The sequence below is a fragment of the Sphaerodactylus townsendi genome, linkage group LG04 (assembly GCF_021028975.2).
Source record: "Sphaerodactylus townsendi isolate TG3544 linkage group LG04, MPM_Stown_v2.3, whole genome shotgun sequence".
Lineage (NCBI taxonomy): Eukaryota > Metazoa > Chordata > Lepidosauria > Squamata > Sphaerodactylidae > Sphaerodactylus > Sphaerodactylus townsendi.
In genome coordinates, this window is record NC_059428.1 from 82,874,592 (window position 1) to 82,897,059 (window position 22,468).

General features: G+C 41.7%; 2 protein-coding genes across 2 annotated transcripts in view; both read left to right on the forward strand.

Moving 5' to 3' along the window:
* The window catches only part of BCLAF3 (BCLAF1 and THRAP3 family member 3), a 42,298-nt gene extending 26,192 nt beyond the window's left edge, over nt 1-16,106 (forward strand). The window contains exons 8-12 of the mRNA XM_048493964.1: nt 755-873; nt 9,497-9,611; nt 10,995-11,084; nt 13,445-13,594; nt 15,714-16,106. Coding sequence (XP_048349921.1) covers nt 755-873; nt 9,497-9,611; nt 10,995-11,084; nt 13,445-13,594; nt 15,714-15,728 — 489 coding nt within the window. The 3' untranslated portion in view covers nt 15,729-16,106. The remainder of the gene's footprint in view (nt 1-754; nt 874-9,496; nt 9,612-10,994; nt 11,085-13,444; nt 13,595-15,713) is intronic.
* A 5,912-nt stretch (nt 16,107-22,018) lies between these two features.
* The window catches only part of SH3KBP1 (SH3 domain containing kinase binding protein 1), a 190,285-nt gene continuing 189,835 nt past the window's right edge, over nt 22,019-22,468 (forward strand). The window contains 1 exon segment of the mRNA XM_048493335.1: nt 22,019-22,359. Within this exon segment, the coding sequence (XP_048349292.1) occupies nt 22,356-22,359 (4 nt within the window). The 5' untranslated portion in view covers nt 22,019-22,355.

The window sequence follows — 22,468 nt, forward strand, 5'->3', positions numbered from 1 at the left end:
TAGGCAAGGTAATAGCTGGCTGATTCCCCACGGTCAATTAATCACAGGATACTCACGCGAAATATCAAGAATTCAGGAAGAACTCCCCACTGCCTGATCAATGAACAAAGATTCATCCCGGTTCTGGCACTTATTCTCCCCCTTATCCCGCATCTTTGCCGAACCTGCTTGAAAGTACTACTTTTTCAAAAAACCACGTCTTCGATCCAGTTTGGAGGGGAGGATCGGGGGTCTAATCCTGGTTCAAATTTCCCGCTGTGGAGCATGACGCAAATGCCTTACAACTAATCAGTGCGTACGGTGCTGTTCTCACGAGAACACGAGAGAACAATAACCAGCTAGAAACTTGGGTGGGGGAGACGTGCTGACGTCATAATGTGAACATGTTTTTGCGGGAGAAAAAAAGGTCCCACCCCAACATGGCACAACAGCCAATCAGGAGAGACTTGCCAAGCCAATCACATGGTAGTTAGGGTTGTTACATTTCTTGAATCCAAGATAGGCCTAGATGTCTTCACTGGAAACATGCTGTGGTGGGGAGGTTGAAACCTTAATGAAAAGGTGCAGTTTATTTTCAGACTTGGTTTGATCTAGATTGAATTTCCTGGTGGGGATTTGTCCGCTGATGTCTCTAAACTTAGTGGGTCTATTTGCTTTATTTTAATTGTTTCTGGTTTTATCTTAGTTTCTAGGTTTATCTTAGGGACCAAAGGGAAATCAAAGATACTGTTCAGTTTTTTATTTATTTTTGTAGAGTGTTGTGCGAGTTCTAGAAGATCCAAATGATCTAAGACATGACATAGAGAGAAGAAGGAAAGAGAGACTGCAGAGTGAAGATGAAAACACATTTTATGTTGATGGGATATCACAAAGGTAAGTGTCAAGAAAATTAATAGTTGAGCTCAGATATCATGGCTGAACTTTTAATGTCTAATTATTTTTTCCATTTTAAATTATATATTTGCATTTTGATCTGGAGTATATTTTTTTATTCCTTCTGAAGTTAACTTCTTTATAGTAATGTTACCCTCTTCCTTTGTTAACTTCTTCCTTTGCTTTCCCACAATATTCCTTCTTTGCACTTCGACCACTTTTGAATGGCTTTGAGCAATATAGTCCAATATTAAACTGTTAGCCATGCTGTCTTAGGACATATGAACAAAGATGCAGAAAAGGGATATACAAGTGTAGATGAGACAATATGAAATCTCCTTCCTTTATCTCTTGCTTGATTCAGGTTTTATACTATTGTTGGATTCATTTTAATATGTTGTTTCTAAATATTGGATATTTTGAAATTGGTGCTGTGAGTTGTCCAAAGCCCTAGTTTGGGAAACAGGAAGCCTATTAATGATCTAGGACAGGGGTCCCATCTTTTTGATCTGGTGGATGCCTTTAGAATTCGGACATGGTGGTACAACCAATGACCAAATGGCTACTGCAGGCAGGCCGAGACTGAGTTTAAGCATTCCTTCATTAATAATTGTTCAGTATTTCAGGCAGACATTCTATTTAACAGGATGCCTTTTGAAATGAACATATTTTTTAAAAAAATTTCCCAGATTACCTTCAGTCCCACAGCAAAGATCCTCGGGCTGGGGTGGTTCCTGAATCAACCATCCCCTCCCCCTTCCTTTTTTCCTCTGTTCCTGGAAAGCAACTATTCTTTTTGGTTGTCTGTGCTGTGTGAAAACAAGAAGTACAAGGTTATTTAACAGCATATCATACCTAAGACGAGCCGCTTCTGGGGATGGGCGGAGTAAAAATCCAATAAATAAATAAGAGGGGAGGACCAAGTAATTAGCTATACAGCAGGATTATATAATTGTTTTAGGGCCGATGTACAAGGAGGCTGGATTCACTTGAATATAGTATAGTCCAGAAGGAAAAAATCCTAATGCTTCAGTAAAAGCAACTTGTTTTGTGGTGAGAGAATCCAAGAAAACAAATAGACTTAAAACAGTCTACCCTCAAATCCTTACATAGCCAAACAGATTCTAAAACTTTGAAGGAGTGTACGGATTAGCATAAAGTCCAGGTTTTTAAAAAATTTGTTTTACAGAATAACAGAACAAAGGCTTCAAAATATTCTCTGACTGCATAATCGTGACTGTGTTGTGACAGCAGCAAAGCAATATATCTTGTCAACAGCCACAGTGCTAGCAAAGTGCTGTCTGACAGAGCTGTTCTGGGTGATGAATGGCCTGGTGAGCTCTGGCTGTCTCAGCTGGAAAGTGAATGAGTCATCCTCAAACTCCTTACAGAGAGCAGAGAATGATTCTGTGTAAGGAGTCTGTCACTTACTTGGTGGGTCCAGTGCGTATGCAGATGAATCTGAGCATATGGTATCGGGAACTTGGTTTAGTTTCCTTGCTGTATTCAACACATGGAAATGGCACATGGATGCATGTGTCTGAATCATGCAATTTTGCTGAGCAGTGATTTGGAAGAGACAGAATTCGTTACTGGCTGAGTTAGTGCTGATATATTTTAAGTTGCTGAAGGTGTAACCCCTTCTGCCCCTTGACAATATGAGCTTGTCTGGGAAGTTTGCGTCTGTTTTTGCTGCTGGCAAGTTTGCATTTTGACACCGAGTTATTATTACTTATTTTCCTAAGGTTGTGGAACCATTGTCCTTTTATTTTTTATTGATTTTTTAATTTTTTGATTGAATGATTGCTCACATTTATTTTGATGCCATCTTTCAAGATCATTATCAGTGCAAATTAGGCACTTGCTATGGTATTGAGAATAAAATTGTGCTGTTGTGTAATCTCCACCTGGTAAAATTAGGATAATTGCACCTGTATTGCATCTCTTGGTCCCCAGTAGTTAGAGATGTACAATTTTCAGCTATTTTGTAGCTATGGGAACGGAGTGGAATCTGGAAATAAACCACAAAATACATGCAATATTTGCTCTCTATTCAGATCTAAATTTGTTTTACTGCTTTAACAACATGTAGCATTCATAATAACATATATTAAGAGTGTGTGTGTGTATTGTCGAAGGCTTTCACGGCCGGAATCACTTGGGTGCTGTGTGGTTTCCGGGCTGTATGGCCGTGTTCTAGCAGCATTCTCTCCTGACGTTTCGCCTGCATCTGTGGCTGGCATCTTCAGAGGATCTGATGTTGGAAAAGCAAGTGGAGTATATATCTGTCCAGGGTGTGTGGGGAGTGTCCAGGGTGGGTGGGGAAACCTTGTCTATGAGTAACAAAGGCGGCAACCAGGTCAATAGTTGAGGGCATCTGAATAGAAGTATGAGTAACAATGAAGACTATAGCCTGGGAGTAACCCTGTAGATAGCAAGGTCACTGGTGGGAGCATCTGAATAGAAGTATCCTGGCCTGTTTCTTTTGTCTATGGTCATCCTGTGTTTGTGTGGAGCTGGTTTGACACAGTCTTGACCCTAGTATTTTTCAACACTGGCAGCCAAGTTCTGTTCATTTTCAGAGTTTCTTCCTTCCTGTTAAAATTGTCCCGTATGTGCTTAATGGATTTCAATTTAGCTTCGATCTGTGTAGTCTGACGTAGTGAGCTTTCAGAAAGTGGTCCAGAATTTCTCGTTTTTTTTCAAATAATATTCTATGTCCAGGTTGGTTTATCATGTGTTCACTGCTATTGCTGATTTTTTCTGGCTGAAATAGTCTGCAGTGCCTTTCGTGATTTCTTTGATTACGTGTCTGCAATGCTGCGTTTGGTGGTTCCTATGTAGACTTGTCCACAGCTGCATGGTATCGACCAGATGAAGACTCCTGCAGTAGCTAGAGGATCCCTCTTATCCTTTCAGCCGAACAGTAGCATCTGTTGAATTTTTTCTTAGTGGTTCTGTAGATTGTTTGGCAGGTTGTGCTTCTTCATCAGTTTTCCTATCGCGCATCCAGTGGTTCCCTTCGATGTATGGTAAGAACACCTTCCCTCTAGATGGCTCTTTATCTTTGTTCATGTGGCTTGTTCTTGGTCTTGCAGCCCTTCCTGATTTCTGTATTAGAGTAACCATTAGCCTGTAGAGCCCTGTTTAGGTGATTCAATTCTGCATCTTGTAGGAGGTGAGGTTCTGAGATTCTGTTTGCTGATGTACCAAGGTTTTTATGGTGCTCCTTTTAGCCCTGGATGGTGATTCGGAGTTTTTGTGTAGATATCTGTCTGTTCGTGAGTAGAGTTTCTGTATACTGTGTGTCCCAATTGCTGGTTTGGTTTGCGGATGATTCTAAAACATCTAAAAATGGTAGTTTTCCTTCATTTTCTTTCTCCATAGTAAACTGGATGTTTGGGTGTTGGATCTTGTTGATATGGTTCAGGAATCTTGTTTAGTTCTTTCTTCCATTCTCCCAAATGGAGCCGAGAAGAAGGTTAATCCAAACAAGTTCCTGGATCCATATCAACAAAGATCCACCCAAACATCCAAGTTTACTATGGAGAAAGAAAATGAAGGAAAACTACCATTTTTAGATGTTTTAGTCATCCAAGCAAAACCAAACCAGCAATTGGGACAACACAGTATACAGAAAACCTACCTCACACAGAGACAGATATCTACACAAAAAACTCCAATCACCATCCAGGGCAAAAAAGGAGCACCATAAAACCTTGGTACATCAAGCAAACAGAATCTGTGAACTCACCTCCTGGCCAAGATGAATTTCGAATCACCCAAACAGGGCTCTACAGGCTAATGGTTACTCTAATACAGAAATCGAAGGGCTGCAAGACCAAGAACAAGCCACATGAACAAAGATAAAGAGCCATCTAGAGTGGGAAGGTGTTCTTACCCATACATCAAGGGAACCACTGATCGCATAGGGAAAACTGATGAAGAAGCACAACTCCATGCAAACAATCTACAGACCCATCTAAGAAAATTCAACAGATGCTACTGTCCAGCAAAGGATAAGAGGGATCCTCTTAGCTACTGCAGGAGTCTATCGTGATACCATGCAGCTGTGGACAAAGCTCTACATAGGGAACTTCACCCAAACGCAGCGCCATTGCAGACATCGCATATCAGCAAGAACACCCAAAGGCACTGCAGACCTCAGGCTTTCCTAGCCGTAGAAAAAAAATTCAGCAATAGCAGAACACATGATAAACCAACCTGGACATAGAATATTAGCTTGAAAAAAACAGAAATTTGGACCACTTCTGGAAAGCCACTACTGCCAGACTACACAGAGAAGCAATTGAAATCCATAAGCACATGGACAATTTTAACAGGGAAGGGAAGAACTCTGAAAATGAAATTTCCAGAACTTGGCTGCCAGTGTTGAAAATACTAGGGTCAAGACTGTAAGCCAAACCAGCTCCAATAACAAACACAGGCTGACCATAGACAAAAGAAACAGGCCAGGATACTTCTATTCAGGATGCTCCCACCAGTGACCCTTGCTATCTACAGGGGTTACTCCCAGGCTATAGTTCTCATTGTTACTCATACTTCTATTCAGATGCCCCCCCCTCAACTATTGACCTGGTTGCCGCCTTTGTTACTCATAGACAAGGTTTCCCCACCCACCCTGGACACTCCCCACACACCCTGGACAGATATATACTCCACTTGCTTTTCCAACATCAGATCCTCTGAAGATGCCAGCCACAGATGCAGGTGAAACGTCAGGAGAGAATGCTGCTAGAACACGGCCATACAGCCCGGAAACCACACAGCACCCAAGTGTGTGTGTGTGTTGCTATATATTACAAAGTTATTAGAAGAGCTGATTTTTATACCTCGCTTTTCTCTATCTTTAAGGAGTCGCAAAGTGACTTTAAAACAACCTTCTCTATCTCTGCCACTATAGGTACCTTGTGAGGTAGGGAGTCTGAGAGAGAACTATGACTAGCCCAGGGTCACACAGCAGGCTTCATGTGGAAGAGTGGGGAAACAAACCTGGTTCACCAGATTTAGAGTCCCCTGTACATGTGGAGGAATGGGGAATAAAATGTAGCTCTCCAGATTAGAGTCCACCACTATACTACATTGGCTTTGTGTTTTGTATCCAACTTGAAACATTGAAGTGGGCATAGAGCAGGGATCTTACTGGGGGTGGGGTGGGTGGGGAGGTAGTTGTGAATTTCCTGCATTGTGCAGAGGGTTGACTAGATAACCCTCAGGGTCCTTTCTGGTTCTGTGTTTCTAATTCTTCAATATTACATTATCATACATATTATCAATATATATGTTTGTCACTGTGGCCAAAACTGCAGGTATTGAAATCCTGGAACTGTGAACAAACAAAATCCTGGACACTGGAACTCTTTCCAGTGATACATCTTTCTACAAATTTTAAAAAAGCTTCAGGTTTTCAGAAAAATCTGGGGGGGGGGGGTCTGGTCTGTCCCCACCCCCCAGCCAAATAATATAAAGCACCTATAGCTTTAAAAAAACCCATATACTGTGAACTCTGTGGTTCTCACAAAGCAACTACAATGAAATTGTCAATTGAAGCTTTGGTTTCTGTCACTGAAAGACAGTGGGAGAAGACAGGGTCCTTTCCATGTCTGTTTTGACCTTTGAGAGAGGACGCAACAGGGCCAAGCCTGCCTGCAACCACTAAAAGATTCAATATTGCATGAATTCATTACTCTCCCTGGCATAGCTGCTTACTTCTGTTGACCAGTATCCATCCCACAAAAGTCAGTGTAATAGAGTTTCTGACTAAGATCAGGGAAACCCGTGGCAAAGTAGGGATTTGAAACTAGTTATTGCTGGGTGATCCTGGACCAGTCACATTCTCAGGCTGACCGAATGCACAGGGTTGTTAAGATAAAATGGAACATAATAATGTGAACTGCTTTGGATCTCCATTGTGAAGGTATAAATATATACCTTCTTTGGAGGTTTTTAAACAGAGGTTGGATGAACGTATGTCGGGAATGCTTTGATTTTGTGTCATTCATTGCAGGGGGTTGGACTTGATGGCCTGTGTGGTCTCTTCCAACTCTACGATTCTATATAATAAATACATATGGTGAATCTGAGGAGGCAGATAAAACTTTGATTGCTTGGAGGCTAGGAAGGATAGAAGGAAGCAGGGGAATGGTGAAGATATGGGTGTCACCAGAAGGGAAAGAGGAAATATCGTGGGGAAGGAGCTGCAGAGGAAAGTGAAGTGCCTATTGTGAGTCCTTGTGGGTTCTCCATAATGCACTGGGATCTGGTCTGGAGGCTGACACAGCACAACTTCACCAGACTTTTCCCAGGGTGAGGCTTCTGTGAATATGGAACGCGGGAGGCAAATAAACATAGATTGGGGGGGGGGGGGGGGGGAGAAGGAGGAGGAGGAAGGAAAGCAAGTACAAGAAGGGAAGAGACTGGGGGAGGGGGTGAGAAAGAGAAAATAATGGTTGTCACTCAAAAAGGATCTCATTAATTCCTAACAGCATGGTGGATTCTTTAAAAAGATTTTGCTTTAAAAAGATTTTGAATTCTCTTTCTCTTTTTGGCTTCTCTCTGTGTGTTTTGTCATCCCAAATCATGCAAAGGCTTGTAGTAAGATACCATCAATATGCTTATTATGATGACACCCATCAGTGTTTATTTCTTTTATTAAGTTGACTAAACTCTTCTGTGTCTCCAGTGCAATGCCTCTGGAAGCACCCACAATCACTCAACACTCAGTGTAGGAGGCTTGATCTTCTCCTGCAGTTAAATGTGCAATGTCAGGTTGCTGCAGGACCAAGCAGTAGTTTTCATCAGCATTATCTGATGAGGTGCTTCAGTTCTTGCCCTTCCTTAATCCTAACCTGCCCTTTGACAGCAATTGACCTGCCAATTATTATTTTTTCTCTCTTTAACACTGATAACTTCTCTGAGAGTAAATGCTATCTCCTTTCTGCACCATATAGATTGGGCTTTTAAGGACATTTTAATGGTTTGGTTCTGTACAATATCTGCCTGGCAAAACAGTAACGTTCTATTAAATACAGACTTCTGTTGATTTGTTACTTCTTGCATGTTAATGTAATATATGAGAGTCTGTGAATACTGGTTGGATACTTCAGCTGGGGCAGAATGGGTTGATGAATTGCCAAGATGAACTGACAAGAATTTCTGCTTGTGTTCTAAGATCTCGAAAAATAAATACCTGTTGGAAAAAAAAACATTTTTCTGGTCTATAACTGAGATCCTAAAGAGAAACAGTATCTCTTAAGAGTTCACTTCATCACAACTTTGCCACATTTCAAGCTGGATGATCTTCAGTAAACGTTTTAAGATCTTCCTGCCTGGTCTTTCCATAGCAGTTATGCTTTGTTGATATTTTACAGTCTACATTTGACTTGTTTTGAAAGGGTTTTTTATATTCCTTTCTGAAACACTGTACTGTATTAGTAGAAGACTCACATATTTGCTTAGGTTGTGCTGTATCAAAATACACAAGATTATTTTTTAAAACTCTTCCTAGTATAGGCTTCGACCAGAATGCAGTTCCCATGTCTTTCAGATGTTTCATGCTGAGCTCTGTAAAACTGCAGCACCTAACCCTGAAGAAAATGGTGTGCAGAGAAAAAGGAGTTCTCTTCTGGACCTTTGCCTTAAGTATCCACATGACCTGTAGATATTTGAAAACCTGTACTTGGCATCTATGCAGTAGTTCTTAACTGGGTTCATTGATACACAAGAACTTGCAAAATCCCTTTTACAAAAGAAACTATACTGAGTAGATTTATTTTTCTATTTGTGCAACATCTCCTGCTCTTGTGTTTGTACATACAGTGACATAAACATACCAGATCTTGTGCAGCATCTACTGCTGACCTATGTAGTCCGTCTTCATTTCTGCTTGTTTCCCTGGCCCAGCACATAGTAGAATACCTACTAATGAGCAGAGAAACTCCAGAGCTTTTAATAGACTCAAGAAGTGCAATAATCTCCCACCTCTATTATATTGTACTTCAGAGTGCCATTTTGAGAATAAAGAGGTTGGTATGCTTGCTTCCTGAAATATAAATGAAGTTACTATGTTTGCATAGTATCTTGCAAAGCCGACATGTGAGTGTGACACAGTAAGTCTGACTTAGTGCAAGTGGTTATTGTATTTTTAATGTGTTTACAAAGGAGTTCTAGAAGATATTTTGCCTTGAATCCAACCTTAGAAGTGTGGCATAGGCAATAATTTCTATCTATATATTTCATGTAGAACAATATGATTTTGCTTGTTTGTTGTTATAAACTTTGGGGGATGATTTCAGTTCTGAAAATGTAGTCCACTCATAATAAATGACTTTTAGATGAATGAATATTCCTGATTATAAATTTATCCAGTAGAGGGCACACATGTCCTATGTACCTAATATATCTTTAGCACTTTGCCCATTAAATTATGAATACTTCATGAAACCTAGTTTGTACCTGGTTTTATTTTAGTAACTCCTCTATTAGATAATACAAGAGATACAAAAATAAACTTAATGAATATATTTTTTAAAAAATTATTTCACTGTGTAGATTAAAATATTTTCCTTTAGTCTTCACAGCTTTTAATACTGTAACTTTTTAGGGATGAACAGAGTTGTAGTTTTCCAAAACCACGAAACTTTTACTCCTATGGATTCCAGAAATCTGCACGATTCCTAAGGCCACCTTGGAGGAAGTTTATTGGGAAAAATCACATGGTAAGTTGAAGTGTATTCCTCTAATTATGTAATTTACATTATTTCATGATAAATCTGACAAGCGTGGTGTAGTGGTTAAGAACAAGTAGACTCTAATTGAGAAATGGGTTTGATTCCCCACTCATGCACCCCAGTAGCAGACTTATCTGGTGAACTAGATTTGTTTCCACCCTCCTACACATGAAGCTGTTGGGTCACAGTTCATTAAAAAGCACGTGTGTGATTTTGTCAGATACAGATGCTTGAACATGTCTCTTTCACAAATCTAATAAGAGGAGCATTATAAATTGCGGGCAAGAAGGAACGAGTTAAATGCAGTCTCATCCAGGGGGCCTTTCTCTATATTTTTAACTACTATCTGGAGCTCCTTATTATATTTTTAAAACTGAATGATCCCAATCATGGATCTTTAATTTCATATCTGTTTTTGTTCTCCAGACCAGGAAGCATTTGATCAGTTTTCTTTGGGGAAAAAAATAAGAAAGGATTCATTGAAAGCTGTCCTGCTTTTGGGGGGTTCAAAGGTTCTCGGTATGATTCTAGATTGAGAGAGTTTGGAAAGCTATTTGGGAAAGTGGGCCCACATTCAGACAAGTGCAAGAATTTCTTGCAGTCATTTCAGATTTTGTTGTGGAAATGGCTCCTTAAAGCAAGAGAAAATACTGCTGGAGTCTGGATTAGCAGAGGAAAGTTATTTGCAGTTAAATTTGGACTGTGAATGCTGTCTTTCTAAAAGCCAAATACTTCTGGGCTTCAGAAACATTTCCTGGATTGGAAAAGGGAACCAAAGGTCAAGATAGTGTATCTGCCTTGGAAACTGTAGGCATTTGCCTCAAGGGTGCATTTGTAGTTTGTTAACACTTCAGTTTCTCATCTTCACAGATGCTGTATTAACTTATCTAGAACTACTGCATGTTATCAGGCTATTCTAGAACAGTTTATATTGTTTCATTGTGGCTGCTTAAAATCAACATTACCTTCACTTTGAATGATATGTCGTAATTGGAAACAGTGCAATTACATTAACTGTTCCCCCCCCCTAAGCCTTTTCAGTACAAATGTTATATACTACTTGCTATTCCAGTAACTAATTTAATTTATGAAGCTGTAAAATTTTTAATTTTATTTACCTTCCTTGTATGTTACCTTTCTCTCCTGAGAGGACACAAAGTAGCTTACACCAGTCTCCTCTCCTCCATTTTATTCTCAAAAAAACTCTGTGAGGTGGGTTAGGTTGACAGTGAGCTAGGGGCCCAAGGTCAACCAGCAAGTTTCCAGGGTGCGAGTGGGAAACGGAACCACTGCACCACACTGGCTTTCATGTATGTTTTAGAAAATTGATTTAGTAATCTAGTAAATTAATGTAATTTTCTTTTAATCTAGAATTATTATACATCAAGAACACATAATTCTTCCCATGACCAGTTTGAATGTGATATTGAACATTCTGAAGCACCTAGAAGACCCCTTAAGGTATGACTTTTAACATTTCTGAATTGTAATGCAGCAGAAGAATGCACTTACCCGTATATACTCGTGTATAAGTTGGACCCGCATATAAGTCGAGGCACCTAATTTTACCACAAAAAACTGGGAAAACTTATTGACTCATGTATAAGTCTAGGGTGGGAAATGCAGCAGCTACTGGTAAATTTCAAAAATAAAAATAGATACCAATAAAAATGTTTTTGAATATTTATTTCAACGAAAAGCAGTATGGTATCAACAATAACTTTAAAAGTTCTGAATTGGAATATATAACTCTCACAGACAGTATCTCTTCAGAGTTTCATAGGGAAAATGCTCAACAAGATCCCCCATTTAAAAAGTCTCTACAGGTTCTCCTTCAACACAGATAGCTTATCATTACACAGTGAAGATGTTTGCGTGGTGATGGCAGCCGCTGGCCCAAAGCAAGTCTTTTTTGCAGGTCTGCAAGCTCAGCAGGACAGAAGTCCCACCTGCTTTCCAAAAACACTGGGTGGGAGCTGAGAAAGGTGCTGGCAGTGGCTGCACCCCAGGGCACCCTGTGTGTGTGTGGGGGGGGGGGGGGTCCTGCCACCGTGGGCTCCAATTGTGTGGATTTCCCAATGAGTATGGCTCCCTAGCATTCATGGAGCTTCCTGGCCTGAACAAAAATTCTGTAAAATATAAATTTAATATTTAATAGTCACACCTATTCACTGAATATTCACTGTGAATGAAGCTACTGGCCACCTGTAGTGCAGTGAAGCAAAGCCCAAGGCTTACCTGGGAGCTGCCTTTGTGTCCACATAGCAGGGAGCAGGTGCAGAAAAACACCCTCAGCTCCCAGCCTTTTTTCGCTCGCCACCCATTCCCCCCAGCCGCTCACCACCCATTAACTCGCTTATAAGTCAAGGGGGGCTTTTTTCAGCACAAAAAAATATACACGAATATATAAGGTATTTCCCCATCTCCCACCTCCCCCTTTACAGATTTGCAGTATCTGCTCTTGAATTTTGTATATTTGAAGCTCATGGTTTATGTAAAGTGGCAAGCAAGAGCATCTAGGAGAAGAACATTCAAAACCATTGTTCTGTGATACATTGTGGTGATCAGTGCAACCTCATCCAGAACAGGCAACCCCTTAAATCCTAGGTCACATTTTCTGCCCACCAGAAGCATTTCCTTCTTATAGAGATTAAGCTTCAATTTATCAGCCTTAGCCCACACACTCTCCAAAATTACCTCCAGGCACCAGTTCAGAGCTTCTACAGCCTTCCTGGGATCAACTGGAAGCACAAGATAGAGCTGAATGTCTTGTTCATCTTGATGACAATCCAGCCCAAATTTCCTATTGATCTCACCCTGTAGTTTCAGTTAGATGTTAAAGAGCATAAGAGACAAGACGGAACCTTGCAGGACCCCATAGGCCAAAGGCCAAGGAGCTGAGCAGCAGCCCCTCCGTACCACTTACCTCAGAAACGTACCTCAGAACCACCAAAGAATGGTGCCTTCAAATCCTAGCCCAGAAAGATAGTCCAGAAGGATACCATGATTGATGGTATTAAAAGCCACAAAGAGGTCCGTGAGAATCAGCAGAATTGTACTTACATTTTTCCCACAGCAGATCATCCACCAAAGGAGCCCAAGCTGTTTCAATCCCATAACTAGGCCCAAATCCAGTTTGGAAAGGATCTACAATTTGCCTCATCCAGGAAAGCCTGAAGTTGTCCAGTCACTATCTGTTCAACACCTTGTATAAGAATAGAACTTTGAGACTGGTTGACAATACATGTAATCAGTCAACATGTCACTTTAAGTTTCCCTTTCCGCATGTTCAGTCATCATTTATTGGACCTTTTGCTATTAAGAAGTGTTTACCTGTGTTTTCCTCTATGTCACTTTCCAACCTTAAGGAGACCCTTTTTAGGAGTGCAAGAACTGCAGAAGAAAAGATAGTTTTCCACAAGTGCCATGACTTTTGCAGTCTTTTGGATCGAACCCTAAGTGATCCCTGGGTTCATTAAAATAGAAGCAGGTTCATATTAAACAAATTAATGGATGTCTACATCTAAGCAATAACTGGTGTGACAGCTGCATATATTCACTTGTGTATTTTGTAGCAATATGCACTGAGCAATTGAAACCAGCTGTGGCTCTCTAGAGCTTGTCTCTGCAATGCTTGTGTAATGAATACTGATGTTATCAAATATTTCAGCTGTATAATGCATGAAGTAGTCCTAAAATTATATTGTCAAAAGTGTTCTTTTAAACAAACATATAGCAAAGTATTCCTTCTTGAGCTCATATTCAAATCACTTTGGTTAAAATTCTGGAAGCTGTTTGACCATTTCTTTTTCCCTCAACAGTTCAATTTTACAGATCATCGATCCTACTTCAAATCAAATTTGGTACAAAAGGGTTTATATATACAGGCTAAATATCAGCGGCTACGTTATACTGGAACAAGAGGATTTACCACCAACAAATTTAGAGGAATGTATTACAGAAAACAAAAGGTGAACTTTTTAAAAGTTTTGATGAAAAATTTTATAACTAAAATGATCCTGCCAGTTGTCAAAGAAGGAAAAAAAAAGAGATGGTTATCTTTTTGTGGGAGTGACCAGTTAATGTTGTGTGTAAATTTTCTTTTGCAACCTTCATACTCAAGCATCATTGCAGTTATTTCCATCTAAGCACTTCAGCAGCATATTAATTTCACAGCAACCCTGCAAAGTAAGTTAAGCTGGGAAACTTCAACTCAAATTGAGAATGCTCTGTGACTTCTGGCTTTTGCTGTTGAAGCTTATTTCTCCGGTGGAAGTGCCTTGGTCTGAAGCTACTTTATGAAAGATAAGTTCAAACCTGAGTTTTTCAGGTCCAAGAAGAGCTTTCTAGCTACTTCTGAGTTCATCATCCAATATATCTTTTTCCACTTGTTTGTTCTGATGGAGAGAGAACACATACATGTTCACCACTTGATTACTGTAGCATGAAGTATTTGGAAGTGTGAGCATTCAGAATTGCATGCCACAAACAAGTTTCATCATCTGACATCACTGTAAAGTAAATAATCAGGAGGTAGTAGGTTGCCCATCCCTAGTTCAATTGTCTGAGCCTTTCCTTACCCTTTTACAGCACTTCTATTGAGGTTGGGTAATACTGCTTAAAATATGGTGAAGGCCCAGAAGGTTCAGCAGTTGTTTGAGCTGTGAACATTCTCCTCAGCACAGTGCCAACAATAGCTGTCCTTGCTCCACCTCCAATTTAAATTGAAGTCTGGAAGGGAGAAACAATTTCATAAGCATCCTTCATAACATTTGTTGTGGAGTCAGCTGGTTCTTCTGTTTTCTGTATCCGTCCAGAAAGATTGGCAAGAAAACACAAGAATAGCAAACTATCCATGCCCCAGCAGGGCAGCAACTTAGCAGTGCTATTAAAGGCTTGTTTTCTTCTTTGCTTTCCCCTCTCTCTTTAAGGAAATGGAATAACAAAATAGAAAAATAGCACCCATAGAATACAACATCAAATATACTTAAAACACTAAAATTAAAAGATACAGCTTCAGAGGGTGGAAATTATGACATTTACAAGTTGCTCAATGATATTTGTGTGTCTGTATAAATCAGCCCTTAGTGTGACTTTGGTATTGGCCTTAAAATCTTTTAATTTAAATACCCTGTATGATCACATTTTAAAAATCTGAATAGAAATGATTAATGAACAGAAATAGAGGGAAATTATAATCCTATATTGCAACAGAAATGCCAATTGCATGAGATACTTTGAAGGTACTTGGTTCACTAAAGCATGATACTTCCTTGAATGTTGCTTCTGGACTAGAGGTAGTGGGGTATAGTGATTGCAGTGGACAAGGATCTGAGAGTCCTATGTTAGAATCTCCACTCTGTCATTGAATCTTGGAAGATTATCTCAGCCTAACATACCATACAGAGTTATTGTTTATTTATTTATTTTTATTTATATTTCGAACTTGTAGGCCGCCTCTTCCCCAAGGGGCTCGAGGCGGCTTCCAACATGGCTGTTCTCCGACAGCAAACTCAACAACACAATTTAACACTCTTAAAACCAGCAGCAGTCACATAATTTAAAACAACTTAACAATATAGCTGTTCAAACAGTTCAATCAGCTCGAACAATTCAACGGTCTGAACAGTTTAAAACAGCTTAAAACAGTTTAAACAGTTTAAGGCAGGCGCCCATTCCCAAGGCTAAAAGGGAGGAAAATACATAGTAGAGGAAAGAAGGGAGGGAGGAAAACGGCGGGCCGTTTTTATTGTGAAAATAAAATGGAAGAAGAGAATGCTTTGGATCCCCATTAAGGAGAAGAGTAGGGTGTAAATGAAGTAAATAAATAATTTAATTGGGTGGGAGGTATGCACTATGAGCTAATCAGAGAGCCCCATCAAGAAATACAGAAAGTTTGTGCTTCCTCCAACATGTGTGATTACTTAAGAGTTCTCTCTGTTCAAAAGGATCTGCCTGATGTCACTCAAAAATCTTACACAATCTCCAAAAGTAGCAGCTCAGTGAAACTGAAACAATAAAATTGGACTTTCAGATTAGTTCAGGTAAAAGGATTGTAGCACTAACTCTTTTTCCTCTTTCCTTTTATAGGACATGGAAATCTGAACTGTTACCTGTGGCAGTTATGATAATCGCTGCATATGTTTGTATGACAGCTCTGTCATGAATTAAAATGGAAAAAGCAAAACTAATACTTTTATTGATAAAGATTTTATTTTTCAGTAGTAGAATGCTGCAGAACTTTTCTACCATTTTAATAATGGCTTTTCAAATACAGTATTCAATTGAACATTGTAGGATTGTACCATTTAGTTCTTCTTCCAGGCCGGTCTGAAGAAAAAAACTGAATGGACTCTTTATTTATTGAATACCTTTTTTCCTGTAAGCATGGTTTTACTACTAGGACTTGAGTTGTTATACACAGAAGTTTATATGTTGAAAATTTATTGCTTCTATAATAAAAAACCAACGAAAAAGTGCCTATATTCTGTGACAGCAGAATTATTTTGTGATTTCTTAAGCAATGAATTTTGAGATTCTTCAGCTCTGCTTACTAGGAAGGTTTCTTATGTTTTAAGACTTTTGCTTAAATTTTTGTATGCAAATATTTACCAAAGAAATTGTGAATTCTGTACAACTTACAGCCATTTCAAATATGTTCAAGGAATGTAGGTAGCATACTGTGTTTGAGTTCTTCCTTCTCTGCAACCATGGCAGGCTGTTCTGCTCCATAAAATGCTTGAGGATGCATTGGAACAGTGCTGGTTACTATATGGGATCTCAAGTGAGAATGGGGCATCTGTGACAATCACTCCCACATCCCATCAGCATAAGTAGCTCTTTGGAAAGAGTTTTGTTTTTGGTCAGGACACAGATTCCGTACTGGAAAAGCAGAAACAGCATGCTGGGGTCTCTTGTGGAGTGCCTCGGGGTTCCATTTTGTCACCCGTGCTTTTCATTATTTATATGAGGCTACAGTTGGTGATGGGTTTCATCAATATATAGTTGGCACCCAGTGCTGTATTTCATTACGTAAGCCTTCAGATTTGTTTATCTTAGTTTTTGACCAGTGCTTTGCTGCTGTGGCCCATTGGCTAAAGAAGCTGAATCCAGACAAGATAGGGGTTATGGCAGCCTGATTTATTATGAAAGACTAGCTAATGGGAGCACATCCTGCCTATTTAAAAACAGTTGTATTGACTGCCAGTTCTTTCCAAGTTCAATTCAGTGTTCTGAATGTAACCTTTAAAGCCTTTCATGGCTTAGGACCCACATCTTTCCTGTTTGACCCCAATTGCTAATTGCAGTTTTCCTGGTTGGTACCTTCTAGTTGTTCACAGACCTAAGGTTGCTTCTTTGGCATCCATTACATCCTGATGCTTTTTAGTCTTGGCTCCCAACCTTGTAGATCTGTGGGTGGGGGAACCATTTTTCCATGTTTTCAGGAGGCTGTATAAAACAGTTTTATTTGTTAAGGTTTTTAATGGAGTGTAGGCTGCAGGCATTTCATGTGTGAGGGATTAGTATTGTTTATCGTATTGGTTATGGTTTGATTTGGTTTCTCAGTATTGTAAGGTACTTGGAACCACAAGGGAAAGAAATAAGTTGCTAGAGATCTTCAGAGGCTTTAAAATGCCAGTAGCAACTGGGTGGGTATATGATGATGAATCTGAATGGGACAATGGTACCTGGAGGTGTCGTGGAAGCCCGTTTTCCTGTATAATTTTGCTAGTTTAATACACACCAAACCCGTGTGCATGGAAGAAAACCTGTGGGTGCCATTTTTCTGTGTGACAAAAGGCAGAGTGTTTTGTGAGAGATTTAAATCTGGAAAGCAATATGAGGATGGTTGCTTTCAGCAGTTTTTAAATGGCAGAGGATGTGAACATGTGTACAATGGGTGTGTGTGTGTGAGAGAGAGACAGACAGACAGACAGAGAGGGAGAGATTTTTCCTTCAAGTCACAGCTGACATGATGGTGAGCTCATAGGGTTTTCAAGACAAGAGACATTCAAAGGTGGTTTGCCACTGCCCACTATCCTTTTTATCAACTAAAGAATTTTTAATTGTAACCTTAAAGGAAATTATTAAATACCACTTTGGTAGGATCCCTGATAACCTATTTTAAAAACTTGCAGAGGAGACTCAATGGTTGTGCTAGTCAGAATGGTTTCTGGGTCTGTGGGTGATTTGGCGTGAACTCGTCTCAGACTGGGTTTGTAATCTACATTGAAAGTATTGAGGCAGCTGTGAAAAATTCCTCTGTGGAGGATACTATTGAGGGTGCTGTTGGTAAGAACCATGATAACTCTGGTATGAACAGTATAACTAATGTTTTATTTAAACAAGCAGAGTGGTATAACATCCCTTCCTCTCTGAATAGAAGCTACTACAATTTTTGAATAGGCACAAGGAGTCTTTACATGAAATTCACATAGCTGGGTTATTCAGTACTAAGGCAGACTTACTCAACAGGCTTGAAGCCCTTAAGTGGTTCCTAGGCCAGAAACTGTGAGTGGTTCCTAGGTCAGAAATGTATTTCCCCAGTTTTTGACAAGATCTGGAGAGAGGGAGCAAGTTGTATCCTGGTCACTCTATTCTGGCTCCGCGAGATTTGTTTTCACATTCTGCTCCACCTGTCTCAGAGCAAATTTCTACACTTAAATGTATTACTAGACCTCTTGCAAATATAGAACAGGTTGCAACATGGGATTGGATGTCTCTGCCTAACATATTGGTTCATCAATCTACATCATTAATCTTTTCCAAATCAATATCTTACATTATCCTCAATGCTCCAGAACCCTACCAGATTTTTTATAATCACGTGGAAACATTTTTCTTCTTGGGCCTTGTCCCTGGCCCTTAGTGTCAGAATACTATTGGGTTTTTAAGATCCACATGGCAACAATTTCTGCTTTCTGTTGCTGCTTGATTAAAGTCTACATGGTGACCATTTCTGCTTGCTATAGTTTCGTACAAGAGACGTCACTTTTTCCCAGGTAGTCAGCCTCTACTGTTACCCAAGGTGGAGACGCAGTGTCTCAATAATGTGGGGAGTATTAGCTTAGAGCAGACTGCTTATTAATGTTGCAAGAGGCTCGGTACGTGTATACGAAGATCAACTCTAGGAAGAAAATCCACAGAGAAGGATATAATGCAAATTTAACCATTTTTATTATAGGGATAAGGGCAGTGGTGGGATTCAGCAGGTTCTCACCACTTCGGCAGAATCGGTGCCACTGACACCTTTCTGTCTTTGTTACTATGCCCAACGCATTGCCCCCTGGAACCAAACGCTGGTCATTTGGTTCTGAACTGTGGATCTTCTTCATGTCGCGATCAGGTCGTATTACCCATATATCCTATACCCCTCTATTCCAAATCTATTTCCAATCTATCTGTATCTTAGGAACACTGTGTGTGCATGTTTGCTGCATTTTACCAAGTGATTGTAAACCCCTTATTCAGTGGTGGGATTCAAATAATTTAACAACCGGTTCTGGTGGTAGGATTCAAACAATTTAACAACTGGTTTTTTACAAGCACCATTTTAAAAACTGGTGTCAGTGGCACTGGGCAATTGACCCTTTGGAGGGTAGGATATCTATAAGGTGAAGAACCACCTCTCGGGGTATCAAGAGAACCTTTGGGGGGTGTTAGGACAACCTCTGGGAGATGTCCGGATGGATTGTTTGAGAAACAATAGCATGCATTGTAAGGTGGTCAGAAGAAGTTAGTTACAGAAGGGAGTATTGGGTTAAGATAATCAGGGGAGACAATGAACATCAAGAGTCTTCTTGTGGCTGGAAATGAGTATCCATTCAGCAGGGCTACTGTATCGTGTTGAGGACATATTCTTCCTTGGCTGTTCAGCTAAAAATGTGCTGATATGGCGAGCAAGCTGAGAGCATGAGAACAGGAAAACAATTCCTGGAATTTTTTTGTAGGTAGACCTGGCTATTGCCAGAGAATGGGCTCCCCATCTCTGCAATGCTAACATCACCCTTTAGGCTGGCACGCAGGCAGGGATACCTGTGATTAGGCACTCCCCCCGCTATGCCAGAGCGGTATGGTAACACTACCCTTCCCCACCCCCCAGGACTCCCACTGTTCCCCAGTGGTTTCTCAGTATTGTTGATTACCTAATGCAGGGTCCCTTTGAGACTTTGGTTGCATGTCCTTTAGATAACCTTTTTAGTAGTCAGTAGTCATTACCTCAGTTTAGACAATGTATTGTCGAAGGCTTTCACGGCCGGTTTAGACAGTTTAGACAGCTTGTGGATCTCAGGGCAGACCATCCTTTCATCAAGTTCCATGAACACAAGATGGTTTTAAAGGCCAGCGTACCCTACACTGCCATTCTTTTTTCTGATTTCCTCCTCTAGAGTTAAACATGCTTACATGCTTATGTGAAAATAACTTTATTGTTTGTTTAAGCAGAACAAGTCAATTTAGGAAAGTTCCCAAACTGGTTTTTGTTTTTGTTTTGCGTGCCCTTCAAAGGGGAAGGCTACCATGTCACAGACATTGAGGGATCATTTCCACAATCAGACTGTGCTATGAACATGCAGGACTCCCTTTGCCCCCTCCAAGTTACGGAACATTCTATGAGAGCACAGGTAGCTTCAGTTGCTTTTTCGTGAGGCATTCAGTGCAGGCAGCCATTCTGCCCCGCTGGTCCTGCTTTTGAGATCTCTCATCCTTGATTAGAGACTTCTTATGGCTGCTCAGGAGAACTGAATCGAAAAGAGCAATTCCCCCCCCCCCCGCCATCCCCAAGCATGGGAAACCGGGTGCTAGAAGGATCTGGAGGACAGTGGCCTCTAGGCAGAAAATTAACATTCCTGTGCAATACTGTTCTGCAGTAGCTGGGAGGAAATGGTCTCCCAGGAGCGGGCTTTTCCTGTATCATTCATAGACATCCTCTCTCCATTAGAAATGACTCCTGTTCAAGGCTGCAGGAAAAGCAAATATAGCTAAATGTAGAATTGGCTGGAGAATAACTACTCAGCTTTTTTGTCTTTTTGGAGGACAGTAGAAGTTAATGCTCTCTAGAGTGAGTGCCAATACCAACAAAGAGCCTGATTGTGACCGATGCATTTAATTTTCCCTCTTCAGACTCGGTTCGATCCATGTCCCCGGCTATGTCACTTAAGTAATAGCGGGAGAAACCACAGGTTGCTATGCCTGGGCCGGCCATTAGTAGCCGCAAGAGTCCTTTCCTCAGAACAGCTCCTGCTGGCTGGAAGAAACGCCCCCAGTCCTTTTAAAGTCTCTCAAGGGCCAAGACACCACGACTCTTCTCAAGTCAGCTCAGCTGATATGTTGTATTAAAAAGACGGTTCATGCAAAATGCGCCACTTAAGTCAGTGAAAGGCTTCCTCTGCGCGTAAAGAGTTATTTGAAATACCACGTTTAAGCTGAGGCCAAAAACGTTTATTGTTTTTTTTTCAAAATATTGGCTATGGCCTATGTACATATTTGAAACGGGGCGTCGCAAACCAGCGAGTGTCATGAAGTTTCAATGCATAGTTTTAAAACGGCGCTCCCGCCCCTGGGCTTTTCTAGCGGAGAACGGGGCGCGCAACTCCGCGAACACGGTTCGCTGTCGGGATTGCAGAGGAGGAGACCTCGAAGAGGTCCAGAGCAGCATGGCCCGGTCAAGTGGGAGGGTTTGGCGAGCGCGGAGGCGTCGCTGTCACCGGAGAAGCGTGCCTGGTGCCAACCATCACCGGAGAGCTTCCGAATGGGACACGTTGAAGCCTGGAGACTGTTTCCCCTCCCCACACACGCCGCTTCCTTTGTCACGGGGGAGGGGGGCTGTACAGCTTAACTTTCGACAGGCGGTCCATGACAGGCAGCAGCAACCCCCACACATTGCATACAGAAGGGGGCGCGTTCTCACAACCTTCTGCAAGAGCGCGCGAGCCGCCTCCACGCGTTCTCGCGGATGACAACAAACGCCCTTTTGGGTTCAGGCGCCGCTGCGTTTGCCCAGCCTGGTCTGCGTTCCCCCTCCCCGTACCCGGGCAGGCGCGATCCACTGCAGAAGAGCGGCCCTTCCAGCGGGCGAGGCGCCCGGCTGGCTCTGGCCAAACCGCGGAAGGGCGGCCGGGGGCGGTGCAGGGAGGCCACCGTGGCGCGTTCTCGCGACAGTTCCCTCTCCGCGAGCCGCTCGGTTGGCACCGGCGGAGGAGGGCAACTCGAGCCAGCTGCGCTGAAGCGGTGGGGCTGCTGCTACCCGGTCCCGAGAAGGGGAGACTCCCATCCTGGGGGCAGGTCATTCCTTTGCAGAAAACCGCTCCCGCCGCCGCCGCCCCTTTGCTGACGTTCCCGCCCCGACTCCCTCTTTCTCTGGCAGCTGGCTGCGGGGGACCCAGGTGGGAGCTACAGAAATCCGCTTCCTTTCCCCCCTCGCCCAGCCTTCATATTTGCTTTTAGTGTGTCGCTGTCATCGCTGCCAGAACGTTGGCGGGAGGGGGGGTATTTATGCTCGCTGGGGGGGCTTATGAGCAGGAAACAAAATGCAGCCTTTCTGTTGTTGCAATGGGGAATTGACCAGCTGAGAGGAAGAGGAGACGGCGCGGCGGCGGCTCCCGTGGCTACGAGCTGAGCGAAGCTCCCCGGAATCGACGCGTCTCTGTCGCCTCTTTTTGCCTCTTGCTGCTACCCAAACCTGCGGCCCCCTCAAACTTTCAACCTGCCTTGGCGGACCCCAGATTGACATAAATGGGTAAGTGTGAAGGGCCCGTGGGGCTGGGAGTGGGCGCTCCTTTCCTCTTCCTTCCTCTTTTGAGCTACACGAAGACATGCATGCTGCGTGGCTGATTGTGCAGCCCAGC